General features: G+C 49.1%; 1 protein-coding gene across 8 annotated transcripts in view; it reads right to left on the bottom strand.

The window, feature by feature from the left end:
- Positions 1–12,542, bottom strand: part of wnk3 (WNK lysine deficient protein kinase 3) — a 47,941-nt gene that overhangs the window by 28,155 nt on the left and 7,244 nt on the right. For all 8 annotated transcript variants that reach the window (XR_013122776.1, XM_076984153.1, XM_076984154.1 and 5 more), the window contains exon 2: positions 10,828–11,871. Coding sequence is in view for 7 of the 8 variants with exons in the window: in XM_076984153.1 (XP_076840268.1) it covers positions 10,828–11,463 (636 nt within the window). In the remaining variant the exon portion in view is untranslated. The remainder of the gene's footprint in view (positions 1–10,827; positions 11,872–12,542) is intronic.

Raw genomic sequence — 12,542 nt, 5'->3', positions numbered from 1 at the left:
ATGTACACTCAGCAGGTGTGCTACAGTCTCTACCTGTACTGTACTTGTACTATAACTACTCTATACTATACTACTCTGTATTATAACCCAGAGGTGGGGACTCGAGTCACATGACTTGGACTCGAGTCAGACTCGAGTCATTAATATTAAGACTTTTGACTTGACTTGAAAAAATTTTCAGAGACTTAGACTTGACTTAGACTTTTACACTTGGGACTTGAATTGGACTTGAACCTGTTTACTTGCAAAGACTTGATTTTTTTACCCCAAATCTAAATTTTAAAACGCATATTAATATTTATAAAGTGCGCCCCATTAATTTCATTTCCGTCCTTCTGACGCAGACCGGTCCTCTGCTTTTCCACACTCTGTACATTGTGTGTGTGTGTGTGTGTGTGCATGAGCTGCAGCACAACCAATCAAATTGGGGGGTCAGCGAACGTGAATTGTTACCGGGCGGGGTGTAAAATGGACACAAATTAAGTATTATATCGCGATCGATCGATCGCCAGTGGTTGGTGCCAGAGTGAACTAGTAACTCATTGAATCATAGATATGGATCAGAGGTAAATAAACTAGATTTTTTTTTTTCGGCGTGAGAAATCGGATGTGTGGCGTGAGAGCGTGTGAAGACGATCAAATGCGTGTGTCTCACGCTCAATGCGTGAGAGTTGGCAACCCTGGGTTCTGTATCTGAACTCAGGGAAGAGAGCCTCTCTCTGTCACCATCATATCCAGTTCTATCTCAGCATGGATTGTGTATTTGAAGACATCTACGTCGAGAAAAAAATATATTGACAAAAGTGGAGCGAGTTTTCAGCTATGGGGACATCATTCTACGGCCTCATCGTGCACAAATGACATACAGACTTTTGGCCAGTTTGGTCTTTTGCAAATGCAATGCAGAATAGTTTACTGAAATGTCTAAAGTTGCATTCCTGATTCCTGTTCATTGTTCAGTTCTTATATTTGTTTGTCTTGTGTCACTCACACATGGACACACATGTTCTCCAAGAAACCAGATAAGAGAAGAGAGGGAAAAATGCTGTTATGGTTCTTTGTATTGTACTGTGAAAATATCAGCACTTTTTATTTGACCATGGAGTTCTACTTATGACTTTTTCGCAGAATATTTATTTCTGGAAAATTGTAGTTAAAGTATGAATATTTTTGCAGCTAATTTTAACAAATTGAACTGTGCAATAAAGAGGTGTAATTTAAATTTTTTTTATACTTCGTGTTTTCAGTTGCACATGTTTTATCAAGATTTGAGGAGAATACAGATTTAAAAAAGAACACATGTCTATTATTTACATTTAAAATATACCTGCAACATTGGTTAAAAAAAAAAAAGACTCAAAAGGACTTGAAATTCCAAGTTTCAGACTTGGGACTTGACTTGACTGTTGCCTGTCTTGACTCAAGACTTGACTTGACTGTCTTTGCTTGAGACTTGACTCGGGACTTGAGGATAAAGACTTGGACTTACTTGAGACTTGCAAAACACTGACTTGGTCCCACCTCTGCTATAAACTACTATCCTATACTATACTGTACTATTCTGTACTATATACAACAAACTACTATACTGTATACTAATATATTCTGTACTATATACTTCAACCTACTATACTATACTGTACTGTACTACTATATACTGCTATACTATTTTGTAAGGCACTTGCTTGAATTTTTCTGGGCTTTGGCTGAGTAGGAACTACAGACATGAGTGGTAAGAGCATAGACCCGTCTGTCTGTCTGCAGACATGAATGGTGAGAGCATAGACCCGTCTGTCTCTCTGCAGACGAGAGTGGTGAGAGCATAGACCCGTCTGTCTGTCTGCAGACGTGAGTGGTGAGAGCATAGACCCGCCTGTCTGTCTGCAGACGAGAGTGGTGAGAGCACAGACCCGTCTGTCTGTCTGCAGACGAGAGTGGTGAGAGCACAGACCCGTCTGTCTGTCTGCAGACGTGAGTGGTGAGAGCATAGACCCGTCTGTCTGTCTGCAGACGTGAGTGGTAAGAGCACAGACCCGCCTGTCTGTCTGCAGACGAGAGTGGTGAGAGCACAGACCCGCCTGTCTGTCTGCAGACGAGAGTGGAGAGAGCACAGACCCGTCTGTCTGTCTGCAGACAAGAGTGGTGAGAGCACAGACCCGCCTGTCTGTCTGCAGACGAGAGTGGTGAGAGCACAGACCCGCCTGTCTGTCTGCAGACGAGAGTGGTGAGAGCACAGACCTGCCTGTCTATCTGCAGACGAGAGTGGTGAGAGCACAGACCCGTCTGTCTATCTGCAGACGTGAGTGGTGAGAGCACAGACCCGTCTGTCTGTCTGTCTGCAGACGTGAGTGGTGAGAGCACAGACCCGCCTGTCTATCTGCAGACGTGAGTGGTGAGAGCACAGACCCGTCTGTCTATCTGCAGACGTGAGTGGTGAGAGCACAGACCCGTCTGTCTGTCTGTCTGCAGACGTGAGTGGTGAGAGCACAGACCCGCCTGTCTATCTGCAGACGTGAGTGGTGAGAGCACAGACCCATCTGTCTGTCTGCAGACGAGAGTGGTGAGAGCACAGACCCGTCTGTCTGTCTGTCTGCAGACGTGAGTGGTGAGAGCACAGACCCGTCTGTCTGTCTGTCTGCAGACGAGAGTGGTGAGAGCACAGACCCGTCTGTCTGTCTGCAGACGAGAGTGGTGAGAGCACAGACCCGTCTGTCTATCTGCAGACGTGAGTGGTGAGAGCACAGACCCGCCTGTCTGTCTGCAGACGAGAGTGGTGAGAGCACAGACCCGTCTGTCTGTCTGCAGACGAGAGTGGTGAGAGCACAGACCCGTCTGTCTGTCTGCAGACGAGAGTGGTGAGAGCACAGACCCGCCTGTCTGTCTGCAGACGTGAGTGGTGAGAGCACAGACCCATCCGTCTGTCTGCAGACGAGAGTGGTGAGAGCACAGACCCGTCTGTCTGTCTGCAGACGTGAGTGGTGAGAGCACAAACCCGCCTGTCTGTCTGCAGACGAGAGTGGTGAGAGCACAGACCCGTCTGTCTGTCTGCAGACGAGAGTGGTGAGAGCCTCAACACGTCTGTCTGTCTGTCTGCAGCTGTAGAAAGATCAAAGCAGAGCTGGTTCGCAAAAATCTAAACACGGTCATTAGAAACTTCCAAAATAATGAGATGCCACTAAGGAATGTTTGTGGTTAATTAATGAGTTATTTCTTAGCTGCCAAAGAAGACAAATTTCATATCACTTCAACATCCTTGTGAGCCAATTACCAAACACACTGTGCAGTGGAGAGTGTCGTGGAAATGTGAATACCATGGTGTTGAACGGAAGTGTGGGTGAGCACACTCGAGGCTCTGTGCTCTACACACAGGAAGAGTGAGCACACTCGAGGCTCTGTGCTCTACACACAGGAAGAGTGAGCACACTCGAGGCTCTGTGCTCTACACACAGGAAGAGTGAGCACACTCGAGGCTCTGTGCTCTACACACAGGAAGAGTGAGCACACTCGAGGCTCTGTGCTCTACACACAGGAAGAGTGAGCACACTCGAGGCTCTGTGCTCTACACACGGGAAGAGTGAGCACACTCGAGGCTCTGTGCTCTACACAGGGGAAGAGTGAGCACACTCAAGGCTCTGTGCTCTACACACAGGAAGTGTGAGCACACTCGAGGCTCTGTGCTGTACACAGGGGAAGAGTGAGCACACTCGAGGCTCTGTGCTCTACACAGGGGAAGAGTGAGCACACTCGAGGCTCTGTGCTCTACACAGGGGAAGAGTGAGCACACTCGAGGCTCTGTGCTCTACACACAGGAAGAGTGAGCACACTCGAGGTTCTGTGCTCTACACGCGGCTGCGGCGTGAGTCTCGGCGTGAAGCGGGCTGGTGTCTGGGGCTGAGCCGGCCCTGGTCTGGTCTGCCTGCACTGAGCCCGTTGGGACTCTGCCTAGCTTGTGCTGTCTATGCTGGCCTTTTGTTCCTGCCTGACAGGCATCCACTGTAATTAACTCCCTGGATCACTGTGTGTACTTACACACTAGCTCCCTCCTGCCCACACACACACACACACACACACACACACACACACACACACACACCAGAGCAAATTCATACAGCTGGCCACAACAAGGGAATCTGGTTACAGCTTCAAATGTTAGCATGACTGCAGTATAGTGAGCTGTGTGGAGCGTAGCAGGTCTTCAGAGGAGAGAGCGTGGTCGCACAGACCTGCGTCTCCCACTCTTAGACGCTGCATTAGCACGGCTAATCCCTTGGTCTGCCAGCCTCTCTGTGCACTCGACCGTAGGTGTGTCTGAGGGAGCGGGGAAGAATTTCAACACTTTTATGAATTCCCACGAATGCAATGAACAATGTGGTAGCACCGGATATGTTAAAACCAACACAAAAATCCAGCATGTCCTGATCCACACACGAGTGAGAGCCTTCTGTTAGGGAGTGTCTGACATGTGATCTGCTAAAAATGAACCTTAATACCTTATATGCCTGCCATTTAAATAAAACGTAAGATGTAATATTTCAGTTTATATACAAGGTATAGCACCACATTAAAAGCACAAAGTCCTGATCTCCATTACATAAACGTTTTCCACTGAAAAATGTGTATTCAGCTGCTTTAAGAGACACAGAATCACAGATGCAAGAGAACTGCACGCTACTTTAGTTGAGAGTGCAGATTATTTCGTTTGTGCTCTGTACTGTGCAGAAACAAACATTCTGGAAGACATGAAGCGTCACACATTCAGAATCAGTTTGGAGGGTGACCCGCATTTCAACTTTTAACACACTCACCTTGAACCCTTAAACGCTTTGCATGCACAGCGGGTGAAAGACCTGTTTCTCTGGAAACCTACCTTGTGTACATCACTGTCATTTTTATTACCCCTTTCCCCGTGTGTGTGTGTGTGTGTATTAGTCAGTACTCCATTAGGCCCATGATGGTTTTATTGTTAATAATGGTGTGAGACAATGGTGTGTGTGTTGATAACAATGGTGGGTAATAAAGGGAACAAGAGACCGGACTACATCGCCTGTATTTGACACAGAACCACAGTCCAAACCCACAAATGGTCCCAATACATGTTCTCAGATGGCAGAAGAATACTTTCCAGCCTATGGTTAATGATCACACAGATCATGGTAATATCTTCAGATTCATTGTTTAATTTCAGTCCTTTCTAAATTGTATCTTTGTTTGGGCTCATTAACAACGATTTCATAATGCATGAAAAATGAACCAATACCTCGTACTCATTAAGCCTCCGGGCATTTAGGTGTATTTGTACCAATGGGCTCTGTGTGTGTGTTTATATGAGAGAGAGAGAGAGAGAGAGAGAGAGAGAGAGAGAGAGAGAGAGAGAGAGAGAGAGAGAGAGAGAGAGAGAGAGAGAGAGAGAGAGAGAGAGAGAGAGACCACATTGTGCACGTGTGGAAAGGCAGAATTAACCACAGCATCCCTCCTGGGAGTGAGGCCATGGTAATCCTTCACACACACACTCTCACTCTCCACCGTTCTCACAGCAGGTCACAGGAGCTACAGCTCAGAAGGCCACCGCAATGCCATCCATCTTTGTTTCTCCATTTCTCTCTCATTTTAAACCACGGGTCTCCTTGCTTTTCCCAAAATGGCAGTGGAACACTGGGCAATATTTCTTGAGCAGTCCGTCTGGGACATTAATCCAGTCCACATTTGTGTGGGAGTGATCTTCGTGTCAGTGATCTTCGTGTCAGTGGACAAAATCATTTTAGGACTCCCGTGTCAACCATGTTTCCAAGTATGTTTTTGTGCTAACTGCCTTCTGTATGTATATCACAATTTCTCTTAGATTCACATAGCTTATGTTATAACATATCGAAACGATTTTGTGTTGAGGCAATAATTTTGGGTTAGGAGGTTACAACTCCTTTTTAGTCCAAGCGATGATCCTGATTTTGGTTTGTGTGTGATTGCTTTTTCATCATGACTGATTGCTAAGCTGAACAATACATAATAATCAGATGAATTTTGCCCTTTACGCATGTGTAACAGCCCCGTCCTTGACTCCAACCGCAAAACGGTTTGGGGGTGATGTGTCATAGTGGCTGTGTGTGTGTGTGTGTGTGTGTGTGTGTGTGTGTGTGTGTGTGTGTCTCACCTCATTGCCACGCCCCTCATTCGTTACAGCCATCTCTCATACCAGTAATAATGTGTATTCAGTCAGTTTTGTGGGTGTTTGACCTCGTGTGCCTCACACACTGTGGTTCAGCCGCTCTGTTGTGCCCTACCTGCTTTATCATTTATCGCTTTTCTCATTTTCATTCATCATTCTTCATGTTTTGGTCTGTATCTTGTTCGGTAAACGTCCGAGCTGAGCGCAAACTCTGCCTGGCAGGCTGCATCTTGGTCTCAGCACAGAAACAGCGACCGCGGAGGGGTGTCGCTGGTCTCCCCCTCAGTAGTGGCCCCGCTAGCGGGCGCTGAGGGGTGTCGCTAGTCTCCCCCTCAGTAGTGGCCCGGCTAGCGGGCGCTGAGGGGTGTCGCTAGTCTCCCCCTCAGTAGTGGCCCGGCTAGCGGGCGCGGAGGGGTGTCGCTAGTCTCCCCCTCAGTAGTGGCCCGGCTAGCGGGCGCTGAGGGGTGTCGCTGGTCTCCCCCTCAGTAGTGGCCCGGCTAGCGGGCGCTGAGGGGTGTCGCTAGTCTCCCCCTCAGTAGTGGCCCCGCTAGCGGGCGCTGAGGGGTGTCGCTAGTCTCCCCCTCAGTAGTGGCCCGGCTAGCGGGCGCTGAGGGGTGTCGCTAGTCTCCCCCTCAGTAGTGGCCCGGCTAGCGGGCGCGGAGGGGTGTCGCTAGTCTCCCCCTCAGTAGTGGCCCGGCTAGCGGGCGCGGAGGGGTGTCGCTAGTCTCCCCCTCAGTAGTGGCCCCGCTAGCGGGCGCTGAGGGGTGTCGCTAGTCTCCCCCTCAGTAGTGGCCCGGCTAGCGGGCGTCGAGCGTTTAGTGCGGCTACCGGAGGACAACGAGGATACCGCCGTCAGACTCTCCTCGCGCCACGGGAGGGATGCTAGCGCCTTAGGGGAACAGACGGTTGGCCGGCCTCCAGGTGGATGTTCCTAGGCCCCCTAACGAGAACGGAGCAGGTGACCCGATTCCGGATGTTCCCTCTCAAAGCCCTCAGCCTCCTGCTAGCGTCTCCTGAGATGGCTCCAAGAGGAAGGAGGAGGAGGAGGAGGAGGAGAAAGAGGAGTCAAAGCCACCCCAATCCCTTCATCCAAGTGGGCCCACTTCATCCCTACCCTCATACCCTCTGGGGTAGGGCGTGGGGTGCCAGGGTGCTATGGCTGTGATGATGACTATGAATGGGGAGGAAGCTCTCAGTGGAGCGCACTGCTCTAGAGTTAGGCTCTAGCACCTGCTCTAGACCACCTGCTCTAGAGCCCCCCTGCCTATGCGACACCAGCGTCCAAGCCCAAGATGGACGCCCCCATCGAGCCACATGGCCTGTGCGTGTCATCCTGGCTGTGTGTGTGTGTGTCTCACCTCGCTGCCACGCCCCTCTTTCGTTAAACCCATCTCTCGTACCAGACCTTGTTGAGTATTAAGTCACTGCAGTGTGGGTTTGTGGGTTGTGCCCTACCTGCTTTATCATTTGTTGCTTTATTCATCTAGTTATGATTCATTGTTGTTTGTGTTTTGGTTTCTGTCTGGTTCAGTAAACGTCTGGGCTGAATGGAGACTCACCCTGGTATCCTGTCCCATCATCTTATCACATGTTAACTGATTTCTCCACGTTCATTTCCTCAAAGCATATCTGTGATGAAGAGAAGCTCATTAAAACCCAAACACGAGGACTTACGGGCTCATGTTCTGCCACACTGCTAACTTCCTCCCACTGTGATTCACTCCATTATCTTCACTGGGTTTTTAGCTTTGGGTTGCTGGAGGCAGAACTAATTACTCTTTATTGGTTAAAAATCAGAAACTGTGTCAGCGGAACAAGCTCACTGTTGCCACTGTATTTTGTTACTGTTATTCATTCACCAATTAGCAACGGTTGTGGAAATGTTGGCAATCACCAGCAAGAGTTTATTTACACCCTTTCTGTTAACACAGAGCACTGTGCCAATTATGGCTACAAGCAACACGACTCCTGCAATACTGATATGGCATGACAACACCAATATCAAAGTGACTCATATCAAAATACCCCATTAATACTCTCTGACACTCTCACACTATTTGGTCTATAGACACACACCCAGGAGATAGTCCTGCCACAGCTGTTCACTGAAGTGCAAAGAAAAAACATAATGAGTTATAGAAATATTTTTATAAAAAGTGGGAGCATTTCTCCCTCTCTATAGGTGTGTAGTCCAGCTATATCTGAATAAACTTTTTAAAAGTTTTGAAGTAAAAAAAAAAAAGTCTAAAGTGCCATTGAATGAATCCACTAACCCATGGATGGGGTTAAATGTGAAACAAAGAGGTAAACTCCCTCTAACTGAAGTGCTTAAACTAAAAGCTTATTTTAAAGCTTAATAATTAAAAAATGGATATGACGCAATGCTCAAGGTTCCAGTATTGGTACCAGCAGCCGACGGCTCAGAGTGTGAGCTAGTGCTGAGATGAAGGTCCAGGCCGTGAGCTGGAATGAGGCTGTCCCTGTGCCCACCGCCCTCGACCACATAGACTCCTCAGAGTCTCAACAGAGTCTCTACAAAGCTGGCGTGTGCAAGCAGCCCTGAGCCGACCACATGACCGTCTAGCCCTTCAAAGCAAAGTGACCTCACGAGCTCAGAAGGCATCTAGGATAACCGAGGAAAAACACATCTAAAAACCCTGCTGTTATATAATGCTTTTTCTGAAAGCAGGTCTTGACAAAGTAATTACGAGCACGACTCTGCCAGCCCAGGTGAGTGTGTGTGCGGTGTGTGGAATACTCATACAGCCAGGTCAGTCCTCTCTCACAAGGAGCACTTCACACTGCCAGAGACCGCACTGAGCACGCTTAGCCCATGGTTCATCTGTCCATTACTCTGTTTCATTAGCACCATCCCAGGGGGCAAAAACCCACCAGGGCAAAATTCCTGCTCATCCCACAGCTATATTGAACACATCAAATCAACATCCATTTGTTCTATACGTAACCACCATTGTGTTAACTCAATAAGGACAAAATGTCCCATGTAGACCTCAGTGAGAGGAAAGTGGTAGAGTCTAGTGAACTGGACTTTGGGAAATCAATTATATGGTTGGGGCTCAAATTGCAGATTTGCCATGCGCCTACAAATGGTCCCTTGAGCAAGGACCCCGACACTTTCAGGCCCTTAAACCTCTGAGGTCCCTGACCCTCTCAGCTCCCTAACCCTGTGAGGCCCCTGACCCTCTCAGCTCCCTAACCCTGTGAGGCCCCTGACGCTCTCAGCTCCCTAACCCTGTGAGGCCCCTGACCCTCTCAGCTCCCTAACCCTTTGAGGCCCCTGACCCTCTCAGCTCCCTAACCCTGTGAGGCCCCTGACCCTCTGAGCTCCAAGAGAGGCTGTACAATTGCTGCTTGGAGCCCAGCTCCCAAATAAGCTGGAATATCCAAAAAGAAGCATTTGATTGTACTGTATACACACACACACACACACACACACAAGGGCAATAGATTTGACCTGCATTATTATAGTTATTATAAATGCTTTAAATCAGCCTCATACAAATGGAGGATATGACTCATACATGTACATCCATTCATTCATACATAATATCCATTCATTCTGTATTTCAGCATTCATAGCAAAAGATTCACAAAATTTGTGGGACCAAACGTTCATGAGAACATGTTCTGCGTTGTTATCCACTCTGACATTATGAACCGCACTCATTCTCAACCCTTTTAACTGGTAAGCTGATTTGAAAATCTTCCCAACTAGCTGTTTTTGCCCGTTTTGTCCTGATTGGCTACTATTTTATTGGGGCTGCTACTGTGATGAGACGTACAGGGAAGTGCCCCTCCCCCAATGTGTCGGAGCGATGCCGGCGTCCTTCATGGTCGTTAGAGGATTATGACACGTGGCCTCAGAACAGCGCCGGTCCCGCCGGGTCCCATAGATACTGTGACGCAGGTCGGTGGAATCAGCACCCCACATGATGCTCATGCATCTGACCGCACATGAACGGACACCGACGACGTCCACCCCGGGGTCCTACATCGATTATGCAATTGCGTGCACTCGTAAAAAATGCAAAGCATTGTGGGCCACAGTGCATCCAGAACAAAAGGGACACACAAACAGCCCCACATCAAAAACAAGAGCTCCACTGTGGAGCGCACGGCCGCTGCAGTTCACTGCGCGGTGAGTAGGTTCGCCTCTGTTCTCCCACGGATCGTTTCGGTGTGTGAACTGTGGACCTATTCAGCTCGACTTCTGAAACTCTTTTCTCTCAACTTCTCAGGGCACTCCACTGTAAAAAGCTTTGAAGTGAACACAAGGACACAAATTTCTCTAACATGCTCTCCAACGGGCTATGAAGGTCTGAAGAAACTGCACGCTGATTCAGGCTGGCTGGACCAGAGGTTTTAAGCATAAACACATGAAGCTAACTAACTAAATAAATAATACTCAAGGTGCCATGATCATCCCTTTGTGTGTGAACCATAAAAGCTCTTTCATAATCCATCTGTATTATAATTAATGAACTCTGAGTCATACATATAAAAAAATGACACTGTAAGATTGAAGGCAGCATGAATTAAGGCAGAAAAAAACCCAACTCAACTATTATGGTGCGTTATATGACTTCAGCAACACTAATATCAAGATGACATCTTTGATGACCCTGTCTTAAAGTATCACTCACCTGCAGTTCACACCAGGCCACTTCCACCCAGGTCTCCGTGTCCAGGCCTTTGTAAACAGTTTTGAAGGCCCCCCTGCCGAGCTCGATATCGAACTTGAGAAAGCGGCCACTGGGCGAGGTGGCCACGGCCTTCATCTCCGCCTCCTCCTCCTGCTCACGCTCGCGCTCCTTCCCCTTCAGCACGGGCACGGCAGGGCTGTCCTTCTCCGTGTCCTGGGTACCCGTGTGTGTGCCATCCTCACCCAGGCCAGCAGAAGTGGCGCTGGACAGCTGCTGGGCACCGCCGCTGAACACCGAGTCCGAGCCGTGGAGCTCGAGGTGGGGGGCGCTGTGAGGGGCGTCGTGAACCTCTTCGAAGTGGTCGTCCTCCTCGCAGATCTCCACGCTCTTGCGGAAGAAGCGCTTGTTCTCGCGTCTCGGCTGAGGCCCGGCGGGTCCGGGGACGGGCAGGCTGGGGGAAGGCCTGTCGTCCCTCGCTCCCGCGGCCCCCCCTCGGCCCGACGCCCTCTCAGAGGGCGTGCTATGCATCCCGTTGGGGGTCGCCCGGCTACCTTCCTGCCTCTCCTTCTTCTCCCCGTCAGCGTTCTCGCCAGACGACTCTTCTGTGGCAGCGGGCTCTCCAGGGTCGGTCGCCATAGCGAACGACCTTTCGCACTCTCCCGCCACCCCCTCCTGTGCTCTGGTTCTGCGTCAGTCCCCGTCTCTCTCCGACGGTGGACGACCCTCTTCAACGCTGCACGGGTCTGTCCAAGACTCCGTCCACACCAACCACTTCTCCTATGGGACAAGTGAAAGTCCTCGTCTCCCTCTGTCCTGATCACTTCTCTTTCTGGGTTCGCTTGGCTCACAGAGACAAGGACACTAGCTTGTATGTTTCTGCTAGTTTAAGTCCACACATTCTTCTCCATGTCTGCAGCTCCTTCTGGAGGAAGGCAGTTGTGGTGTCTCCAAAAGCTGCAGCTCAAAGTTAAAGAACGATAACTGAAGGTCTTGCACAGCAAGAAAGTCTCGTCTCAAAGTCCGAGGTGCATCTTCAGGTCAATCCTACAAAATGAAAATAAAACCACTTTAGTAGGTAACACGCATAGGCTTGCGTTTATCTCGTATCCATTCAGGCTAACGCTTAAATTATTTTGATTGTGGAAAATAGGAGGGCAAACTCTCTAAACAAAAAGACATACAGGTTTACATATTTGCTGTTTTATATTATAACTTAAAAACAGCATTAGGACCTGCGGTCCACAGTCAATCGAGTTCTCTGTCAAAAATAATTAGCTACGTAGAATCTGACAAGCAGCAGGCAGGAGACATGAGGCTGGTTTGTTTCCCCCTTTAACTACAGCCTCCTGCTCAATCTGCACACACAGCTGTAATGGAGGACAGGAAGGAAGCGAATGAAGCAGAAACACCAGCACTTAAACCACCACACGAAGCACAAGTGGCTGCCTCAGCTAACCATCTTGGCTACTCAAGACAGTTTAAATTCTTCCACATGACAAAAAGCACCTAAAGGAGCATCATAACATTACGGTCGATCCCGCGGCCAGACGCTGGAACCCTGCCTGCGAGACCACGAGACGCTCGGGAACGACTATGATGCTAAAGCGTGACACCGCGCGAATGAGCGGGACGGTTCCACAGGCAAACGCTCGGTGTACAGCGCCTGCAAGACACTGTCTGCTGCCTTTCCCCTCTGCTCCTGCAGGACACTGCTG

This window comes from Brachyhypopomus gauderio, chromosome 21 (genome assembly GCF_052324685.1).
Source record: "Brachyhypopomus gauderio isolate BG-103 chromosome 21, BGAUD_0.2, whole genome shotgun sequence".
Taxonomy (NCBI): Eukaryota; Metazoa; Chordata; class Actinopteri; order Gymnotiformes; family Hypopomidae; genus Brachyhypopomus; species Brachyhypopomus gauderio.
This window is presented reverse-complemented; position numbering and strand designations above follow the sequence as displayed.